A 24,528-nucleotide genomic window follows, 5' to 3' on the forward strand; every position below is an offset into this window, starting at 1 on the left:
TATAACAATAAAATAATTTTCAGATATTCTAATAAAAACAAGTTTTAAAACAAATTTCGATGGCTCCAAATTGATCTTTTTATTTAATCAAATTGATATATTGAGTTGTTTTAACATTATTCTACTTGCAATAATTTCTATGTAATTAAAATTGAAGGATTATTATTTTTTTAAATATTGAGAGAATTAGTTGACGTTAATCTAAATATCTTAAAAAGAAACTTTTTACAGAGCTAACGTGAGACACCATTATTATTAGAGTTGTGTGGCCTAACTACCACTATAAATATTAAATACCAATTCACTAGAATATAAGACATTCTAACTTGATTCTATCTTGAGGTACCTTTTAATCGTTGAAGGTTGATTTGGTCGATAATTACAACTCCTCAGTTGAAGCACTACAGAATTATACTTTCTATGTTTTATTTTACCTTCGTATTTCTTTTATTGTTTAGTACGAAAATAACAAAATTTTTCATTAAGAAAGTATTTTTACTGCTTTCATATGAGATGAAAATCTAAGTCTCCTTTGTTACTTTTAATTATTTTATGACGACCATAATAAAATAAGTACTAAAATTTTTGTTACAGTACTGTCTCTCTGATATTAATAAAAAGTAAGGAATGTTCAAAAAATAAAATCTTAATTTATAATGAGTAACGAAAATAGTCATATGCACTGTTTCAAGTTCTCTAACAATTTAGGAAACATTAGAGATATTTTAAATTTTTATGCCTTTTCTAAAGAAAGTTTTTGATTATACTACTCATACTAGTGAGTTGTAAGAATTAGTTTTCCAAAGTGATATTAAACAAAATGATGGTTGCAAAGGCTTTTTTTGTTAAAGTTCGTGTAGAACCAGCAATTTCTAAATTTGAAAAACAAACTACAAAAGTACAAAAAATTTTCTTGAAATACTGATTTTTCATAGAAAGCAAAATTTTTTTCTTCTCAAATTCGAAATTTTTAAAGAAAATGGAAAACATTGGATATAAAATATCACTTAAAGGTTTAAGCACAAAAATAAAGTCCTTGAGTAACCTAATTTAAATAATTCTATATTAAACAGATATCAATAGAAAACTTAAGTCAACTTCCTTTTAATAATTTAAAATGACACTAATCTGCACCAATAGCTTGAGAGATGTAAAAAATATTTCAAAATAACCTTTTAAAAAAATGCAAGTATATTGCACTAGAATTAAATAATTTAATTTTAAAAGTTAAGAAGAAAAATGATAATTTGAATTAAGTGGAAAAAAAGTTACCATGGAAAATTTATCTGTGCATTTTAAACAATCGGAAAAAAAAAAATAATTTTAAATCTTTTTGCTTCAATATGAAATATTAATAGCTGTTTATTTAAAAAATATTTTTAAAAAAGTTTGAAAAGTTGTGTTCAATTTAGTTTATTTAATAATTTTAATAATTAAATAATTTAATAATAATTTAAATAATTATTGTTTGATCACGAGATTTTACTTTTAAAGTTGTTTTACTGATTTTTTTAAAAATAAGATAATGCTTTCCAAAACTATTAGTGAAAACGCCCCCTCTCAAGTTGATCTTCGTCATCGATTTCTAATTCAACATTGAGGCATAGACAAAAAAAAAATCTTAGAAATAATTTACTAACGAAATCTCGATGGAATTAAAAAACATACAACAAAAATAAAAGGGAAAAAAAAGATTCATTAAATAGCTTCATGGAAGTTAACGCTAAAAAATATTTAGTTATCAATGGTTCAACAGAGCTGGAATAACGCAGGGCAAAAAAGCTTGCAACAAAGTTTGTAGGGCTCAGAAGAGCAAGTTTCATCCTAAAACTATTCCTTTTTTTCACCCACCTGCTCTTCTCTGGAGATGGGTGAGCAAGAAGCCGACGCGCAGGCGCAACTTATCGATTTTCCCTTTCCTTTGAGCCGAGGCACTTACGTTAAAATGTTCACCCGTTTTCCCTCCGCCGAACTTTTGGACGATGGAGGAAAAGTTGAACATTTTTCTTTTTATTGCTCTTGGGATGCAGACGACAAAGAGAAAGTTACTGCTTCGATTCTAGCGACATCGAAAACTGGGTATTTTCGATACCGAATCAAATGTCGTTTGCATTTTCTTAACTTTGTCAAGCAATCCGTTTAAACAATTAGATGAATGAGAATACCAAATCAATTTTCCTAATTCACAGATAGTTGAGAAATCTGTTTCTGAGAATCGTTGTTGTTCGGAAGTTCTCTAGATCGAAATTTTCTCGATACATTTATTGAAATAATATGTTTGTTAACACACAGAATTTATTTATTTTTTAATAACTTTTTATTAAGTATGTTCGTAAATAATAAATAAAATCTGTAATAATCGATAAATAATTGTTTCCATTCGATTCTAACGACATCTAAAAACAGAATTTCCGAAAACGAGACATAAGTCATTTGCATTTTCTTAACTTTGTCAAACGACCCAACAGATGAATGAGAAAAGGGATTTTTTTCTTCGAATTAATGAGAAAAAGTATTAGTTAGAATTAGAAGTAATTCGAAGAATTAATAGGAAAATTCACAGATAGTTGTGAAATCTGTTTCTGAGAATAGTTGTTGCTCGGAAGTTCTCTAGATCGAAATTTTCTCGATGTATTTATTGAAATAATATGTTTGTTAACACATAGAATTTATTTATTTTTTATTAACTTTTTATTAAGTATGTTCGTAAATAATAAATAAAATCTGCCATAATCGATAAATAATTGTTTCCAATCGATTCTAACGACATCTAAAAGCAGAATTTCCGATAACGACACATAAGTCATTTGCATTTTCTTAACTTTGTCAAGCGACCCATTCTAACTACAGAAATAATTCGAATTAAAAATAATTCGAAGAATTAATAGGAAAAGTGATTCGAAAATTTTTGATCGAAATTTCCTTAATGAATTCATAGGTTTTGCAAGATTAGTTTTAGCCAACATTTAGTTCTAATATAAATTTTTTTTGCATAGCTTTTTTCTAAGTATGCGAAGAATTATTTAATAAATATCAACTAGTACAATCGACAACTTGTTTATTTTAAAAGGCTTATATTTGAGAAAAAATTTATAATTTTGTGAGAAAGTGTTTCGAAGAGTCGTATGTTTTAATATTAAGAATTAAAGACGTGATATACTCCATTTTTTTAACGAATAATACGCCTTAAAAACATAAACGACTTTAAAATAAAATAATTTGTGAAGGGTTTTAACGATAAACACATTTTGTTAAGAGTCTGTTATTGGACCTAAATTTCTCCTAGATCTCGCGATTATTAGTAGCTTTAGAAAAATTCCCATTAATGTTAAGAAATATGGAGTGGGATATAATTTATCAACATAACTATGATAATTTTACCAATAAAATAAACAAATAAAATTATAATTGTCGAACCGAAACTCTGGTTTAAAATAAAAAATGACAAATAATATGATAAATTTTACAAGTGTTTGAAACAACAACAAAAAAAAAAAAAAAAAAAAAAAAAAAAAAAAAAAAAAAAAAAAAAAAATTCATAAGAATAAAATGTTAAAATAGAGGTGCACATCCTACGGCCCAGGGACAAAATATTACCTTCTAACCAGTAAATAAATTTAAAATAGTCAAAAAAGTTTATATTTTCCTTCTAAAAAATTGAATTAGCTCAAATGCATTAAAGTTAAAAATCAAATTTCATTCAAAAATAATTTGAAGCATTTATCGAAGCTTTTTTTAAATCATAAAATTTTTAAAACTAATATATTTCCTGGATTTACTTTAAAAACCAAATATGCATTACATATTTACATTACGCAAGCTTTCACATATTCACATTTCAAATTAAAAATAGCTTAAGAGAAATTTGTATTATTATTTTTTTTTTTCAATTTAATAAACTTAGACGCATTTAAGTTATAACGATAAAAAACAAATCATTTATCACAGTTTTAAATTAAATAGAATAACCCTCTAGAAATTCTCAGAAAAGTTTTAGGTTCAGTTAGTTTTCATATGGATTGTAAAATTACTTTTAATTGACAAAACTTTTTTTCAGCGTTGAGGCCCACATAAGTCCCTTAATTTATTATAATTCATCATTAATTGATCATTTAACTGATGATTGCGTCAAGAAAGTTTAATATATTTGAGCTTTCACCTTTCAAAAATTAAGCTTACATAAATAAAATCGATTAATACAAAAAGAATAAACGTAAAAGGAAAGTAAATTAAATATATTTGCCAACTGCCATTGCGAGCATAAAAATTGTTAGTCGTTAAAAAATAATTTACTAAATAAAAGGCACATTACAATGCTATAGATACTAAATACACAATTTCAGCATTAACGGAATTAAAAGCTTCAGATGCTCCAAATGTTTTTTGCTATCGAACTTATCGTTTTAAAAATTCGCCAAGGCCACTACAGTGCGACCTTGAACTTGTTCCGATTCCTCGATAGACCTAGATACAAAGCACCTTATTTCATACACATGAAATTCCACAACTATCAATAAAAAGTTGCACATATTGAAAAAAAATCAGAGTTAAAACTGAAATTCTTATAATGTTAGATAATATTAACCCGTTTATAGTTCATTTATCTTCATCCCCCTGCGCCATGAGAGTCAATAACTTCAATAAACAGTAAGAAAAAATAAACTAGATGCAATTTCAGAATATTTTTTCACTTTAAAATATAAGAACAAATTTTTATTCATTTATTTTATCGTCATATCATTTTTATTATACCAGCTTGATGCAGATGGACATTTTATACAGACCTAGCAAATTGTAGTAGCAGTTCAATAAAGAAACCTAATTCAAACATAAGATTTTTTTTATATCTTTTTTTTTGGCGAGGTAGAATGAATACATCATTTCAACAAATAATTAATATATAGCTATATTATATTAATATAGGCTTAATAAATTCAAATTTAATGATATTGTTTGAAATTTGATGTTTATAACGTGTCTTTTTTCTGCAGGAATATATATATAAAAACATATTTCAAGCCATTATCTTCATTACAAGGATGCCACAGACACCTGAAAAAAAATTTTCAGTCTCTTCCAGACTGATTTTATTAAATTTTCCTGATCTTTTGTAACAGTTGGCATAAACTTTATTATTAATTTTTCAGTTATGCCTTATTCTGATACATGAAGTATATTAAAAAACTCTTATACTTTTAATTAGAGTTTAAATAAAACAATTCTTTTTTTAAAAAAAATTAATACAGAACAATAATTTTCAGGAAAATTTAGTGGACTTTTAAGAATTTTTTACTCAAATTAATTATTTTTTCTGTCTTATGGGATTCTTCGTCATTTCCCCGATTTTTTCCTATTTTGTGGCCACCTAACTCTGAAACTAATAAAGCACAAAACATATAATTTACACTCACAATATGCTCTAGTTGCATTACCAGTCTTTTTAAAAATTTTGATTCAGGAGGCAATTTGCAAAAAGTTACAATTGCAAACTAACATAATACTGAAAGTTTTAATCTCATTGTAGGATTTATCGTAGCATCGAAATAAATTGAATCATTGGTGCCCTATATAATTAAAAATGGCATGGTAAAATTTTTAATAGGTTTCTATTGTAAAAGAGACAATCGTGAAAATTGATATTCGTCTGATATGACCTTTTAAAAATGAATAACTTAAATGAGTAATATTCACTATTTATTTATTTTTTTGTAACTTACTATAATAAGGAAAGGAACTCTGACTAGACTCTATTGATCATATAATGCAAATTTTTAATATTTAAAGAAAAAAAAAAGAAAAAAGAAAGTGCGAAGGTAGTAAAAGATTATTAATTTAAACTTTTGGAATTTTTTTTTTTTTTTTTGGAANTTTTTTTTTTTTTTTTTTTTTTTTTTTTTTTTTTTTTTTTTTTTTTTTTTTAAATAACATCGTCTGCGTTAAAAAGTTTAAAAGATATTTTACGAAAATACAGAAAGAGTACAATTATGAAGCGGGAAAAATGACCCCATTTAATTTTTCATTTATAAACTTGAATTTTGTAGATTTAATAAGAAAAATTTTATCACATTTATTTAAGTACATTTATTGGCAATTTTACAAAATATTAAAAACAATAAAAATTTCTCTCGCATAAATCACCAGGTACAATAAAATTATAGTAAAACCCAAGTCTAGCGATATCTTATAGGATAATAAAAAAATTATTTTCAATTGATAAAAGAGAAAAAAATAACATTAAGAATAAATTAAAATCAAACAAAAACTATTTATATACAATTTTTACTAAATTTAACAAATTACGTCTTTGCTCATCTGAGATTTTTTCCCCCTAGTCTTTTCTTAACTTAAATGTTCTATCTGGCACTTAGAATACAGTATGAAGTCTTACGAATTATTAAATTAATATAGTAATATTTTGCCGGTCTAGTCATTTTAAATTTTTATAAACGTTACAAATATTTAAAGAGTAAGAAAATAAGAAGAAAAGAAAGGGACAAGAGGGATTCAGGATCATGGTGAAAGTAATATTTATAAAATGAAAAAAAAAAAGAACGCTCTGCAATCGCTTTCTGAATTCTAAATTCTGTTTTTTTTTTCCCTCAATGAATTTTATAATATATTTTTGAATAAAAAATAATAGTTTGCATGGTTAAACAAAATTTTAAAGTAAAATTTGAAAAATTTCCAACAAAAGCTATGAATAGAGGATTAACATAGTTTAAAAAAAACAAATTGAAACACTGTTTTATTCATATGTATAAAACATGTTTATAAATTTAGAATTAAATAGTTTTATTCTTTTCAACAAGATAAATATTTAATTTAAAAAATATAAACTTAATAAATAAATATAAACTTAAAAAATTCAACTTCCAAGTAATCTTTTTTTTCTTCTTTTTTCCCAAGAATTTAAGGTTCCTTCATTGCAGGTAGATATAATGATGTTGAATTACTTATCTGATTTTATTCATTCAAAATTACCAACACATTTTAAAAACACTTTTCGCTTCAAAAATAAATAAATTTTTTTAATAAAATTAAAACAATATTTAGGATTAGGAATTTTAGCAAAAAATAAATCTTTATGCATAATTATAGATAAAGTTACAGAAAAAAAAACGAATAATTAAAAAAAAGGAAGAAATAAAAGACGGATCTAATAAAATTTGTGACTTTTACTTGACAGAGATAAATATATAATTAAAACCACAATTTTTGAGAACTATAAACAAAAAAAGGTGAAAAAAGCAATAAAGAATTCACTCAACATAATCATCACTAGGAACAAAAAAGCTTTTACAAAACGAAAGATTGTATTAAGAGCAAATAATCAATATAATGCACAGTCTTCTAGAAGTAGTATTTTTAGACATTGCCAAAAGTGTGACAAAAAGAGAAAAAAAAAAGTGTGTGAAACCAAATATAAGAATATGGAGCGGTTGCGCCGATAGAGGACATCATCACTTATGATGTTCAGGATTCTTTTACCTTTTTTTTAACATTCGGCAGACATTTATCGTTTCTATAAAATACATTTACCTTTTGCTAAACTAGAGAGAGAAGCCTGCCTGTTGCTCCCCTTCTTCAATGATCATGAAGTTGCCATAGCAACCAGAGTAAAAAGCAAAGAGCAGGTATCCGTGGAAGACGAAGTGTAATAATTTTTCGTTAAGATATGTATATTAGAGTAATTCAGACATTACTTATGCTGGCAATATAGTAATATTATCAAATTATATAGCACAATAAACTCTCCTAAAGAACTCGAAATGGGAGTTATTGATGCAAGAGAAAAGACGATACAATTTAAACTTATACTCTAACAAAAATTTATTACTTCATAAACAAAATTCAACTTAATTTTACTTCTTTGTAATGAATGGAAATTATTATTGTGAATGGAAATTTAATTAGTGACAATTAAAAAATTAATAGTCATTAAAAATTAATTTCTAGTTTAATACAGATTGAATAAAAAATTTAAAAAGAAAACAAAAACAAATATATGTGGGGGATATACTTTTAACAGATTTCTTAATTTATTTTCTTATTAAAAATTGCGTTATAAGCAAATTTTCATTGAACAAAAATTATAATAATCTATACCTTTTAAATTAATGACTTTTTATACGCAAATTAAAAATTTTATAAAACATGTTATACAAAACTGAGAAAAATACTTTAAACTACGGTTATCTGGGACTAATTAAGATTTTTTTTTTTTTAAGGATTAAAAAAAAAATGCTCAGACTTGTACAATATTAAATTATTCCCCTTCAAACAAACTGCGCAGTATATTTTTAAAATATTAATGTATTAATACAAATAATTCTATTATAAATTTGGAAAGAAAAAGATCAAACAATAGTTACGCTGACAATGTATCATGATCCAGTAATAAAATAAAAACTCTAATAAATTTTCTTCAGGAACCCTATTTCGGGGGGGGGGGATTATTAATACAATTTTAACTCCTACCAATAAAAACTAATTAAACTAAAAGAGATTTGAAATAATTTAATTCTTTTAAGGATGGGGAACGTTTTCATTCTTTGTTAATGATTTTAAAACTTGGATTACTATTACTAATTTAATATACATTGGAAAAAAATTATTTTTTTTAAATAAAGAGAGAGAGAAATAAAAAAAAAAGGAAAAATTAATTCATACAGATGCTTTTTTTGATTTTTTTAATTTGATAATTTTTAAAAAAAAAATATGAGTTTTAGTAAAAAAAAGAAATTTAACTATATACATCTACTTTATTCATAGTTATTTTTTAAATATAGATTTAATAAATATTTCATAAGTCATTGAAATAAAAAAAAATTCTTTCAATAACCATTTTTATAAAAACAAATAAATATAATGCACACTAGGGTATCCAAAATAATTTTTTTATGTTCTAAATTTTTTTTTTTTTTTTTTTTTTTTTTAAAGAAAGAATACTTTTTTGAATGATTTACATACATTTTATTCACCAAGAAATGTTTAAGAAATAGACTTTTCGAGATCTTATACCATTCTAGGAAAAATATATTTTGAAATAAAAAAATAATAATTCTAAACTGAATAAAAAGAAAGGAAGAAAAAAATTAATATATAAACAATGTTCTCCCTAAACGTTCTTAAAAGGGTGGCCCACTCTGCCTATCTATTCACAAAGGTAAAAGCATCCTCATTTCCCTTTCTGTTAAAATGTTGTCCCCCTTTTATTTAGAAAAAAATAATCTTTTTTTTTTTTTCATTTTAAGAAAAAAAGATAGTAGTAGCAGAAACCAGGAACTTAAGATTACCATAACTAGTGGAAATTATTTTTAGGCTAAGTCAGTATAAAATACTATTATTTCTCATATTTATTTGAGTATTTTTAATACTGTTTTGAAGGGCACTAATCTACCTAAATGTAATTAATATATTTAGCAAGATTAGTGCTTTTCAAAATTGAAGATGCCATAATTTCCTAAAAAAAAACATCCTGCCATTTTTATTTTTTAAGAGATCTCTGATATAAACATCACATTACCTATTCTGCATGGATTTTCTTTTTTGACAATACAACTGGTACAGCTTAAGACCACTTTAATTTAGAACATTTTATAATATTATGAATCGTACATGAGAATGCCTAAAGCTGCTTTAGTAAGATTCTTAAGGTCATGTGAAAAAAAAAATTCATTTTTGGCATAAAACATTTTATACTTAATACATCTTTAACCTGTGCATCTTAAACTGATAATGAAAATGGCATAAAATTTCAATAAAGCAAAGGTTGTTTTAAAAAGCAATTCTTTTCAGCAATATATAATAAAATCACAGTTTCTCGAAACCAAAATTCTCACCAAAATTTGGCTTCATATTTTTACTGTCATAAGATTTTCACACAAAAATTGACGGTAGCTTTTACGAGAGACAAAAATGAGTTTCATAAAAAAGCATGCAACTGGTCCCTCAATGGTGGGGCATGACCGAGTAAACATGCATGCGTTATCTGACTACAATATGAATTGATAGAGGGTATCAATTGCAAAGCTGGAATACATATAAGCTACACAATAAGATCAGTGGGATTACTTTTTGGACAGACTCCATACAAAGTAGATATAGGCCAAATTTTACAAATGTTTGTATCAAGTGTGAAAAAATTGTCTTTTAAAGTGATTATGTGGAGTTAAACCTTTCTAAAATTTAATAATGATTTCTAGAACTTTCTTTTTAGAATTTGATATCAGCAGGGAAAAAGTTGTCATTTGGATCAAACAACATTTTTAAGTAATGCCTTAAACTTTCCCTTATCCCAAAAAATAAATAAATAAAATAAAAAATATATCTTTCTGGTATTTTTAAACTGACGTCAGTTGAGAGTGGAAAAGTTTGTCATTTGGTTTACAATAGATATGTATACAACTGTACTAGAGTGGGTGACAGAACCTCTGGCAGGATTCTTAAAGACCTAGAAGTGCTTTCGCAGTAACACAGGATATATTTTCAGTGGATTCCCTCACTCATGGGCCTCCAGAGCAATGAAACTGCTGACACTCCAATAAATTTTTTTTTAAAAAAACGGGACCATCAACTTCAGGTGCTGAGCTAACTTTTTCTGAAATAAGCTATAGAATTAAGATTGCAAACCAGAAAATATGGAGGATTCCTCTGTCCCACTTCTGGTACTGCATTGAAAACTCCAGGTAATGCCCTCAAGATTGGAGTGATAGTGCTGTCCAAAGCGCTATCACGCACTCATAAGTGAACATATAGGGAGTCTTACATATATTGATGGACAGAAATCTTATCGTGTGTGCACCAAGTGCACATCAACATAGGCCACCACAGAACATTTCCACAGAGTGGATCTTTTGCATGATGACCTTATAACTACACATCTTATGGTACATGACTTTTTTAGGAATCACTACCTTCTGGACATGATTTAGCTTGTACGAAGGTTGTAATATAACAGTTTTCAGCCTTGCTTTTAATTTTTGGAATTTAAGAAGCAAGAGACATTTTTTTCACAAAACTAATATTTTCTAAACTTTAAAATTCATAATGAGAGCAGTTTATAGTGCAAAATTTAGTGCATGTAGTTTTCATGAGAATTAGCCTTTACCACAAAAAGGTATTAATTTCTGAACATTGTGCCAGCTTAATTTTTTTTTATCAAGATAATTCGGTAAAATTTAATCAAATTCCACACAAATCCAATTTTTATAGGAGTCAAACTTAAAAATTCTCAAAAGATTCCTTAAATTTAAACATCTCATAAATTGTGGCAGGAAAAAAAACTCTAACAAAAGCTTGTTTTTGAAAAAAAGAAAGAAAATATTTACAACAGTGTGTTGAAAGACAAACTTCTCCTGAGCTCCAAATGTTCTCTACCAAATTAACTGATAGAACAATGCTTCTTTTGTGTACATAATTGAGTTGATGAATTATTTTATTTCTTTTTTTAATAAAAACTCTATTAATAAATTATATGCATTTATCTTGTGTACCCAAAATATGAACTTTCAATTACAGAAAAAACTTGAAAATGTCATCAAATAACTATCTGACAAAGAACATGGAGATCATATTCGATGTGTGTCTAGCCATTTTGAGTGTAAATAATCTTGAGCAAGTCATGCAACCTCAACTCAAAATTAAATATTTACTATTCTATGTACTACTTGAGCATCAGGTAGCAGAACTAATGCGACAAGGCAATAGACAACACATTTATCTTGCCTTGCAGACATAAGTAAAGACATATCTAATCACAACCTCGGCAAATAAATCCTAGATTTGTTCCATGGTGTTGCAGATCAATACAAAGAAATCTACTATTGAACTTACGAATAATAAAAATAAGAACAAAATTTTGTATTGATACACAGTAAAACAATAAATAGGAAGCTTACGATTGTGAGAATATTTTTGTCTTATTGCTCGCAGAAGAAATATTATTATTTAAATAATTTTTTTAAAACTGTTAACTAAAATTTACAAGTACTGTCCGGATTGATTAATGTAATAAGTTCAGAACTTAAATTAAAACGAAATTAGTTTAATGGAGAGGAAAATAAATTTGAAATGTCACAGTTATTTATACCATTTAGTTTTTTAAACCATTTTATCCATAGAAAAAAAAATTTAAAATCATTTTAGAAACTAATTCTGTTTTAAGAGAATTCTAAAAAAAAAAATTCCTTTTTTTAATATATTTAAAATAGAATTAGTTTTTTCTCAAGTGTCACCACAGCATTATATAGTAATGGTAAGTGATTGTATTTTACTTGTACATACAAGTTTGCAATGAGACAAATTTCCTCTCCTTTATGAATCGTTAAATTTTCCAAAAAATAATTTTAAAAAATTCCAAAAATAATTCCAAAAAATAATTTTAAAAAATAAATAAAATAAAAAAATACCAATTTTTAATACTTTTAATTTTGTTTTAAAAATTTCAGCCCTGGCCATCAGTGTTTCAACCTCTCTACACTCAACATTCCCCAACCCTTTTTAACTAAAAATGCATATAAATAATAAAAACACATTTTAAAAATTAAATTAATAAAAAAAATGTATAAAAAAATTAACTTTGATTTTCAAAACGTTTACTTAACAAGACTTAACAAATTAGATTACTTAAAAAGACTGAAAGATATGCATTGCTTCAGAGGAAGACTTGGGTGTCTTCCACAAATGTTGGCTCTGACTGTGGTTGCATATCATTTTGTTTTTCTTCAGCTTCCATAACAATTTTTTCAACCAACATTATACCACAAGTTTCAACATTTTCATCAATTGATGCATACATCAGATGTGATATGTGAAGCGTTTACACCCAAATACTGTTTCTTTTTTCATCATATGCATCAGAATTAACTGATTTTCTTCTCAAAGTGAAATAACTTTATTTTGTTTTGAAATGTCGGTAAAATTTTTGAACCATAATTGTAGGAATCTTCTGGTATCAAAATCAATCTAAACAGGTGTTATTTAAAATTATGTTGACCGCATCAGTTAAACAAAATGATAGATGCAAGAAAACAAAAGATGTAGGAGCGATAGATTAAGATTTGAATGAATACATATTTGTCTTTCACATGCCATTATGGCACATGTGATATTTATGTGAAGACATGTAAAAATTTATGATTAGGAAAAGTCAAAACATACAGACCACCACTTTAGCATTCCTCATTTTTACCTTCTCTCCATGGGACGGCAAGTTCTAAAAAACATTCGTTCCTATATTCCCAATTTTTCACCAGGTTGAATGGTAAGGAAGCCAAATAGACAGAAGTTGGACAATGAGGAGCTTACCATATGATATATATATATAGTATATAATGGTATAATACTTTACTGCATAGTATTGTCCACTTCAAATTTAAACGTCATACATAGTTTTCCCTAAGTATTTTTGGAATGGGGACATACCCTGCCTGTCCTTTTACAAAGGTAAATGCACCCTCCTTGCCCTTTTTGTAAAAATGTTGCACTCCCATTTATTTAGAAAAAGAAAAGTTTTTTCTTATTTTAGAAAAAGAAAAAAGAAAAAAAAGAAATAGAAGTAGCAGAAACCAAGAACTTCAACTTGAGAACAGTTCTTTCCAANATAATGGTACAATACTTTACTGCATAGTATTGTTCACTTCAAATTTAAACGTCATACATAGTTTTCCCTAAGTAATTTTGGAATGGGGACATACCCTGCCTGTCCTTTCACAAAGGTAAATGCACCCTCCTTGCCCTTTTTGTAAAAATGTTGCACTCCCATTTATTTAGAAAAAGAAAAGTTTTTTCTTATTTTAGAAAAAGAAAAAAGAAAAAAAAGAAATAGAAGTAGCAGAAACCAAGAACTTCAACTTGAGAACAGTTCTTTCCAAGAACTTCTACCATAAATAGTAGAAATTATTTTTAGTATAAAATTATATCTATAATTTAAAAAATAAAATACTATTATTTCTCATATTTATTTGAATATTTTTAATCCTGTTTTGAAGGGCACTAATCTAGCTAGATATAATTAATATATTAAGCAAGATTAGTGCCCATCAAAACTGAAGGTGCTCCTGTTTTCGAAAAAGCCCCCTGCCCTCCCCTTTTTTTTATTTTCAGTTAGATTAAGATTAGAAGTAAGATTTCTCAGTATATAAGTAAGTTTCTCTTCATATAAGTAAGATTTCTCTGTATTTAGAAATGTAACTTTCAAAGGATACCATTTATTTTTAGTTTTCAAAAAAAAAAAATAAAAAAAAAAATAAATAAAAAAAAAAATAAAAATTAAATTTGATTATGTTTAATTTATTTAAATTAAATTTTGAAAGAATTTGGCTTACTGTAAAATTTTTTGCTTTTAACTGTGGTATGAATTTAGGATGAGTTGCGTGGGTCAAACAAGTTTTATCTCTGCAAAGGCCCTTAAATTTTTCATAAATCTTGGGGTTTCACAATTATTTTATTTAATTTAACCGAATATTATTTAATGTTTATTTAATTTAGCCAATTATTATATGTTTATTTAATTTAATGAGTAATTGAAATGTCAAATTACCAAAGTGTCAAACCATGTGCAGAGAAGCGCTGCAAAGTAGGGAAGTCATAATTGTATCCAAATTGGTTCTTAAAGATGGCTACTTTTTAATGCTTGCAATTGATTTTGAGTAGCCAACAAATAATGTTTAAATTTTAAAAGAGTTTTAGCTGAAAAACTAATCTTTAAATGTCACTAACTGAATTTGTTTCACACAAATAACTCATGGACAAAAGAATTAATTGCCTAACTATGAGTTTTACAAAGATAAGATCAAATTATTTTTATAAAAATTAACTGTATTTTATATAATATTATTTTACTTTATCTACATATTTTTTGAAGAGAAATAACTTTTATATGTAAATTAAAAGTTTGTAACGAACATATTCTAAAAAAAAAAAATTCCTGAAACTGCATAATTATCCAACAAGAAAGGAGTCAACTGTGTTTAAAGCCTTTGGTATGGAGGGTATGCTTTGTGCTGCATCAAAGCATACCTCCCATACCAAAGGCCTTAAACACAGATTCTAGGCGTGGCCAAGGAGACTACTTCATTAAAATAGGTAATAAACTTAAGCTATCCCTATCTAAAATTTATTTTTCTCTCCTCTTAAAAATGTAAACAAATAATTTTTTAATGTATTAGGGTAGTGCTAATGAACAAGTTTCTTTAATATAATAAATTTTGTATTTATTCTGGCTCAGCTTGATATCGTACTGTTTTTGCAAAGGTACAGAGTCGGAATGGAAGTTGGGGCCAAGAGGAGCAATTGAATATATATATATATATTTTTAATAACGGCAGGTACTGAACTTTCGTTCTTCCCCTCGGAAGAAGCCGGAAGTGTTGCTCATTTAATGTTACCCAGTGGGCATCTGTGAACCTAAGTCAAGGAGCCGAGCAACGTTACCCACGCCACTAATACCCGCACATAAGGTGGGCCACATTCACACACAACAGAGGACAACACATAAAGAGAAACATCCATGTCCAGAAGGGGATTCGAACCAGCAGCCATTGGCTTTGCAGTAAGGCACGCTAACCGCTCGGCCACCAGCAATTGAATATAGAGCTCCTTAAAAAACGAAGTACTTTTGATTTCACGGAAATGTTAAGAACTGTTACTAATTTCGTTATTCACTAATGTAATTTACAAATTTTATTAAAGATAATTTTAAACTTTCATTTTAGCAAGCAAAGTATTTTATAATTGATTTCAAATTTTTTTTGATCGACCTAGTAAATATCCTATTCTAGAAAATTGAATTTATTGTAACAAATTATAGAATTATTTTTGTTAGTCTATAACAGTTTTAGATATGCATAATATACCACACAAGCACTGCTTGTTGAAAATTAATCAACATCACGAAAACTTTTTCAGTGTTACTCAATATAAAAAGTATAGCCAAGTATAAAATAAGGTAAGTCAATAGAGCTAGTATAAATAAGCATTGCAATTTATAAAAAAAATTAAATTCTTTATAAAAAATCAGTGAGTTTTGAATAAGTTTCACCAAAATTAAGTAGCAACCAAGGGGTCGAAACTACAAGATGCTTGCGGAATTACTAAATAAAGAAAAAGAAAAAACTTAACAGTCTAGCACAGTTTTATATTAGCTGATTAAAAACTTCATTTGCCTCAACAATATATAAATTAGAAATAAAAGTCAACAAGCTTTAAGTGCTCAAAAATAAGCTCCCATTTTCAAGACCCTTTGCTGAATTTATTTAAGTCTTGAAAATGGGCATCAATTTTTGACCGCTTCAAACTTGTCGACAGTTATTTCATATTTTTGAAGCAAGTTTTTAATCGGCTTACTGTTTCAATTTCTAAGAATTATTTATTTAAAAGTTTTGCATTCTGGCTAGTGCATTTTTATTGGCCAGAAAATCACATAATAGAATTCAGCCATTAATTTCCGTCAGTATAAAATTGATGACTGTCATAAAGGTATCGTTATATTTTTTTATCCCCAAGTCAAAGGTGCAATATTAATTTGTCTTATTCAACTCTGCTAATATTAAGTTTTTTGATTTCGATTGCTTTCTAAATCGAGAGTTTAAAACTAAAAAAGTTATTTCTTTATAATAATTGTTTTCTAATTATAACGAAATTTTAAAATACATTAACATATTATGCTACAGTTTAAAATAAACCTATTTAAATCACTGCCTAAATTTATTAACCGTTTAAATTACACTCAACGGTTAATAAATTTAGACACAAATTACATTAAAATACTATTGTAAGTTATAGTTAGAAAGATTTATTGAATTATTACAGAGTGCATAGCCAAACTTTTCAACAAAAAACAAGCGCCTTTTAAGCACTTTTCAGCACTTAAAAATATTTTTAAGCACTTTAAAAAAATATAACTAAGCAGGGTTGGCAAGTTTTCGACAATTGACGGTTTTAACCGTCATATATATATATANATGCACTCTGTATTATGAACGCAACGACCAGTTTCAGGCACAAATTGTATTTAATAAACCGGCAGCCTGTTTGGTAAGAGAAAATATTCAATAATAGTTGACAAACTACCAAATTTGTCATAACAATACGGCTTTAGTTTTAAATGGTATTTTAAGATATGATTATTTAGTAAGATTATTCATGTTCACTAATAGAGCATAAAAAAAGGTTTAGATGTGAGAAATGGGGGCACAAACATACGCACACAGTATTCCTTTTAGCACAGATATTTAAAGAGAATGACTTGAAATTTTGTAGAAGAAACTGTTTTATGCCAAGAAACAGTAATTATTGCAAATAAATTATCGCGATTGGTGAGCGCCGCAAACAATAGTTTCTAATAATAATAGCACAAATAGTTCAAAAATTAAAGACCTCTGTCGTTAATAAAAATATTAGAAATCTTTAGACTAGGAATGTAACGAATAGTGATTTGGCTGAATAGCCGAATATTCGGAGAGAGAGAAAAAAAATCGGCCGATCAGCAAAATTTTTTGAAGAAAAAAAAATTCATTCATAAATATTTTTCACTTAGTCCTTATTGCAAAATAATCAAAATCAACAATTAAAATAAAATAATATTTCAGCTTAAGATATTATAGAGTTAACAATGAAAACCTTGTTAATAACAAAATCAACATTTCTGATGAAATAAATATTTCAGCAGGATCAGGAGCATCTGGAAAAAATCCCATCAAGAAACCCAATTTAATGAAACTCATACTAATAATGATATCAAAATAATAATAATAATAAATAAATGAATAAAAATTCCCTAGAACTTGATGTCACTTCGTCTGTAATAGTTACACCAGGGAGTTCATAGTAGCAGTACAAGTCATAAATGAAATTTGTTTTATATGATGCTAAGAATTTTTGTTTCATTATGTGGCCATGCTTAAATATTTCAATACTAGACTAATTAATGCATGCTTTTTTTTTTGCAAAACTAAATTATTTTCATTAAAAAGAGCAGCAATGATGCAAATATTGGGAGTTTTTTTATGGTACCAGCGGAACATTTGCTTGTCACAAAACTAATATAATTTTGCTCCTGCATGGTACTAATATCATAGGACAATAAAAAGTTGGTGGGATGCCATTCATTGAAAAATACCAAGTGATTTCATAATGTTTTGAAAAAATGTGGCAATGGGAAAAAAAGGGAAAATATACTAATTGATAATAAGGACCATGAAGCTAACACATACGAACAACTTCAGATTCTGGTTTGGTTCACGCACATCATTGACTACCAATAACACACTTAGGTGTACGATACACCACAATATTACAAATTATTGATCATAACAATACACACTGAATGCAATAATGTCCTGATTTATCAAATGCGTATATAAATACCATCATCGGTATTGTAGCAAGTAAGTAGTAATGAATATCATAAAGCTGCAAACATAAATATTACTGAAATTCAAGTAGAAATACTTTTATTTCACACTATTATTTAATACTCTTATTTTGCACAATGATCAAGGGGATTATGCTGACATCATTCTCATTCTTATTTACATTTTTGAATTTTTTTTCTTCTTCTTCATAGCATATTATCGATAACTTAAACCATTGGGAAAAAATTTCTTTCACTTAAAACTTCAAAGGAAATTTAATAAAATAAGCTTTTCAGCTCAGAAAAGCATACATCAACACATTCCTATTATTCAGAAGAAGTTATAAATGACTGTTATTGCGCTGCCATCTACCGATGATAGAGTGAATCACTGTCGGGGATATCGCGAATAGGATAACAATATTTTTTAAAGGCAAATGTCAAAAACTTAACAAATATTCCAAAACTTTTAAAATTACAGTAGAGTCCCGATTATCTGAGCCCCAGTTATCCGAGTTTCCGCTTTAACCGAGCTATCAAATATTTCAAGGTTTTTTTTTGTTCTAGTTTATTTTTTAAAAAACCGCTTAAAAATAAATCTGAATTTTATCTTCCAAACACTCAGAAAAACAAAATCCAACAACTTGGTCTGATGAAATCATCGTTAATATCGTCAATAATGATAATGAATCTACCGAAGATGATGAAGACAGTGATTATTAAAATCTCTCATACAGATGGACTAAAAGCTATCGAATGTACTATTGAATATATAGAAAAAAAATAGGCGACACCAGCCTTCCTGTTATCCCTAAAAAAGACAAAACATTACTAAAGAAAAGCGCCAAAGTTACGTAGAACGAAAAACGATTAAGGACTTTTTTTAAGTAAAAACTATTTAATTCTCGTAAAGTATGCTTTTTAAATGTTTTAAGTAAGCTTTTTAATTATAATATGAATTGTATGTGGTATACTCTTATACATTTCGTATTTCTTAAATATATTACATATATACCTTCTCTTTTTCTTTCCGTTTTTATACTCTTCGCTTTAACCGAGTTTTTCAGTTATCCGAGTTTGTTGGGGTCCCCATTAACTCGGATAATCTGGACTCTACTGTATAAAAAAATAATCATTCATTTAAAAATTTAACTATCTAAAAAGTAGTAAATATTTTAGTTGTATATGCACCAAATGTCAAAAAAGCCAGGTCATATATTAAAAAAGATATCAACTAAAGACGGGCAGTTTAACTTCATATAGTTTTAAGCAATTAATCTGTCCCAAATAATTCGATTTTTCAAAATGTTCAACAGCTTACTTTATGAAGGTTATAAAATTCTAAATTTCTAGATTTGCACGTAAGTTATTTGATGCAGATTATTAAATCTTCAGGTTAAAGTTAATTAGCTCTGGGTTCAACTGATACAGTTACGTACATGGTGAAATGAAACTTTGGAATTTAACCTGGAGTTGCTTTCGTAAAACCTGTTTTGAACTGTTACTGAGGGTTAGTTTTCATGGTGAATTCGGGTGTAAGCTGTCATTGTATGCAGCTGAGAAAAAGATTCTGAAAAGCTGCTAACCAACTTTCTAAATCTACTTATATTTTTATTTAATAACAATAAAAACATGTTCCATTATTTCAAAAAAAAAAAAAAATGTTTTCTTATAATATAAATACATTTTCAGATGCATTCCAATTTGATCTCTAACAAAACTACTTTTTGTTAAATTGTAAAATTTTAATCTTGTGATTATTAAATTCAAAAGTATAACAATAATTAAATTTGCTTGTAACAAAATATTTATGATAAGTTATTCCAATAGTATGACATATTCAAAGTAAACATTGAACATGTCGGTAAATTAATTTCCCTTTTTTTGTCACTTTTATTTTAAAAATCTAAAACCAAAGTTCAAATTAAATATCTATTATAATTTATAAAGAAATCCTAATCTTCTTTTCAATAAATAAAAAGTTTTACTATAAGAAACTAAAAAATACAGACAAAAAAACAAATTGCTAATTTACTTTTGTTTGGAAGCGTTACATACAACTGTCTTTTACTCATGTACGCAGATAGGAAAAAATTTAGAGGCAACATTACTGACAATGAAATCAAGAAACCAACGTTACAAGATTTTCATATAATGCTAAAGTTAAAATGGAACTACATTTTAGCAAGGAATATAAAAAAATTTACAAAATATAAAAAATTAGTGAGTTAGAAGTGTATAAATAGACCTTGAGAATGTTTTGATCCTGCTTCTTATTATTTAATTTCATTTCACCGTGATTGTAACAAAATTTTAAAATCAAATAAGAGTTTCGCATAGGTACTTCATGTAAACAAAGAGGATTGTTATATTTAAATGAAAATCTACTTAATAAAGGAAGAAGTAGAAATTAATTTATAATATTATCAATGAATAAATAGACACAATTTCTAAACAGGTTAATTACTGATGATTGGTATAATTTTATAGACTAACCATGGAGTGAATTAATGATTTACTGAAAAGTCAAATTACTTTAAGACCACTAACCAACTAAATTTTTTTAAATTACTAAAAATTACCTGTCTATCATTTAAGCTTCTGATTTCACACTGCAATTCATGTAGTTTTTTCAGGAGAACCGCATTCTATTTATAAAAAAAAAAATATTTATTAACAACTTTTAATAATTTTTTTACATTAAAGAATGATGCATACAAAGTTATTTAAGTTATGAGTTAATTTTTTTGTCATTAAAAATGAATAACAAATTCTTAATAACTATTTTATGAAAACATTAGACTCGATCGATAACTCGTAAACCTACCTGCGGATCGCTTTTTAATTCTTTCACAACCATCTGCAAAAAATACAGAATGAAATAGATAAGTACAATAAAATATAAAAACATATTAAATTAATAACATATAAATGTGTTCATCAGTTTCAAAAAAGTTGGATACATTCAATAAACATTTACGATAACTTTTATGCAACACAGTTGTTGTGGCTAAATGTAAACAATTATAAAATAGGAACATGTTTATTTAAAATTTAAAAAATTAGAGAAAAATATTTAGATAAATTTTAACAATGCTTTAGAATAAATCTAACATTATAATAGTACTTAAAATATAAAATTATTTTACATTACTTTTTTCTGATACATACCACGATTAATATAAAGAAGCGAAATTCGCCAAATTTGTTTATCTTACCTGATGTTTGTGAATGACACTATTCATCTGCGCTGATATAGTTTCAAGATCCATTATTTAATTTAATTTTTTATTTTAAAAGACAAAAACTTAATTTGTTCACATTAATTTTACTTAACACTCCGTAAATCTTTACCTCGTTACCAAAGTCAACTAAAGAAGTACTATACACTCAACAGTCCGAAAGCAAAGGGGCTTACAAAGCCGAAAATTACAATCATGAACTTAAACGAATTTCTAATCAGCTCCAAACTTTACTTTACTTCAAACTAAAAATTTTTACTCTCTACTACAAAATATAATTATTTTAAAAAGTTATATATAAAGATTTCTTAGCGAACTACATATCACTGCGCATTCCCCATCTTCCTCTAAAACAACTTCTTTTTATCCCAGATGACTAGAGCAAGCGCACACCAACACCAGTGGTTCCCGTTAGCTGCAAAAGTACACTTCTCGCAGTCGGCGGCGCGCCATGATATCATTTGGCGATATCTGGCTTCTTCTAGAAGCTGTTCCTGCGCTTTGTGTATTTTAACCTTAAAACCGAAACTAAAAGGAAACTATTCCTTTCGATGGTTTCAACTTTTCTTATAATCGTTACGCTTTCTTTGAATTATTTTTAGCACATTTTTCATAGTTAGGACGTAAAATAATTTTGTCTATTTTAGCGCAGATTTTAACTTTAATAATTAAAAAAGTAAAATAATAATAATAAAGAAATATGTAGGGAAAAGTGACAAAAAACCAAGTAACTTGAAATTCGCGGGGAAAAAAATTAGAATAAAAAATAAAAATGTGAAAAGAATATCCCGTACGATTAAATACAACAATAAAAAAATACTTGCCTAATCAAGGAAGTTATGAATAATAAATGTTTAAATCTTAATTTGCTCTACGCATACTTTATGGAAAAAGTTATTCCTTTCCCTTAATTTCTCTAAAAATTTTATGTATTGTAATTCAAATCTACTTTCAAAAGATCTAATTGAACAAAATTTTTAAAAATTAATTAGGATCTAAGATAAAAACGGGGAGACGGTACTAAAATGAAATTAACTATAATTCTTAAATTAACTAAATCAAAATTCTTTACAGTGCATGTAGTCACATTTTTTAATATACTTTTTCACTGTTATACCTTTTTTAAATTCATTTTTTCATTTATTTATTCGCTTTTGTGTGTTTCGTTATTGACAATACATATTTTTATGCACATTAGAACCAATTTAATAGCTTCATTGCAAAAAACATTTCATTTAAAAAAAGCAAGCTCATTTTAAGTAACATAATTGCACTAATTCTTTCAAACTATTGCTAATTTTATATACTTTTTTGCTCGATACCTACACATCAGTACTTAAAAATGTATTTCTAACTAAAATACAAAACTTTCACAAATTCATTCTCAAATTTAAATACTTTTTTAAATATCGATCTGTAGCTATCGTGAAAAACAATTATATAAAATTAACAAAATGGCAATAGAATTAGTGCATTTTCAAAGAATTAGTTTCAAATATATTACTAAAAATACGCTTGTTTTTTTAAACGAAATGTTCTTGCAATAAAACTATTAAATTAATTCTAATACGCATGAAAATATATGTAGCGCAACTACCGCTATAATTATTAAATACTAGTTTAGTAGTATATAAAACATGATAACTCCATCGTAAACATAGTATATCTTATCATAGTTGAATGAGTACAATAACGATAACGTGGTACCCACGTATGTGTTGTCAATAAATATACACATTAATAAAGAATAAATCAATGATAAAAACGAATAAAAACAGTGAGAAAGAGTAAAAATTATGAGACTACATGCAATTTAAGAAATTTTGTCTTTTAATTAAAATTTAAATTTCTTATTGCAAACCAAAATTGATGGCAACTACTTTTTATACGCAGTGGGAGCCAATGACTCCAGAAGATAAAATAAAACTCACTTCCATTTCTAATAAGAAATTTTAATTGAAAAATTTAAATTTCTTGCGTTAATTAAAAACTAATTTCTAATTTTCTCTTTTAAAAAAATACCTGTTATGAAATCGTCAAAACTTTTTTAGATCCGTATTCTTAGTAGAATTTTAACCCAATACGTTTTCGCAATAAAGAAACTTAGTTTTATCATAAACTTCATCTATGAAAAAACGGTATCCTGGAAGATATTTCAGCAATAATTTTTTGTTATTACAAATTAAGGAAAAATTGCAAATGAAATCTTTACTAATAGTTATTAACATAGTTTAATTTTTTTCTCAAAAATATTGATCTTTAAATAAATAGTAATTTTTATTTTTTTAAATTACTTTCACTTTAGAAAATTTTATTAATAGAAATTTTGAATTATTTTGTTAATAGAAAATCTAAAAACCTTTTTGGGTCTCTTTCTTCTTAACATGATTTTCACTTATTACTTTTAACTATGGAATCTCTTTCTTTTCTTATATAATCGTTTTCAGGAATGTAAAAACTGTTTGTTGAGTGACATTTCTGAGGTATTTTTTGCTTTAAAGAACTAAACAAAAATTTTAGAAAAAATATGTGCTAATGCTTATAAACTTATGCCGTTCTTTTAATTGAAAACATAGATATTATTTCCGATGCATTCTTATTAAATTTTCATTTTATTAAACTATTTCATTAAAAAATTTTAGTCGCTATTATTGTAGCATAAATGACATTAATATAAATGCTTAATTACCATAATAAAAACCAATATTTGACATATAAAGCCCTTCTTTTCATGTAGATCTATAAAAACTGCAAGTTTAGAGTTATGGAGACATGTTGGCTCAGGTGATAGAGCGTTCGCCTTCCAATGAGGAGAACCGGGTTCGAATCCAAGAGATGGCTGCTTCTTGAGAATTCCGTGAGAATTGTTAGCGTAAAATTGTTACAAGAGTAGATGGATCGTGGGTTTGAGTCTCCTTGCCTGTAAGGCTA

General features: G+C 26.7%; 1 protein-coding gene across 3 annotated transcripts in view; it reads right to left on the reverse strand.

Annotated features, from left to right (window-relative positions):
* LOC107456426 (PHD finger protein 21A) overlaps positions 1-22,024 on the reverse strand; it is a 39,016-nt gene extending 16,992 nt beyond the window's left edge. For all 3 annotated transcript variants that reach the window (XM_016074287.3, XM_016074286.3, XM_016074285.3), the window contains exons 1-3: positions 21,574-22,024; positions 21,183-21,215; positions 20,938-21,003 (exon numbers count right to left, since the gene is read on the reverse strand). In XM_016074287.3, the coding sequence (XP_015929773.1) occupies positions 20,938-21,003; positions 21,183-21,215; positions 21,574-21,627 (153 nt within the window). In that variant the 5' untranslated portion in view covers positions 21,628-22,024. The remainder of the gene's footprint in view (positions 1-20,937; positions 21,004-21,182; positions 21,216-21,573) is intronic.
* Positions 22,025-24,528: the final 2,504 nt, after the last annotated feature.

The sequence above is a fragment of the Parasteatoda tepidariorum genome, chromosome 8 (genome assembly GCF_043381705.1).
Source record: "Parasteatoda tepidariorum isolate YZ-2023 chromosome 8, CAS_Ptep_4.0, whole genome shotgun sequence".
Classification (NCBI taxonomy): Eukaryota; Metazoa; Arthropoda; class Arachnida; order Araneae; family Theridiidae; genus Parasteatoda; species Parasteatoda tepidariorum.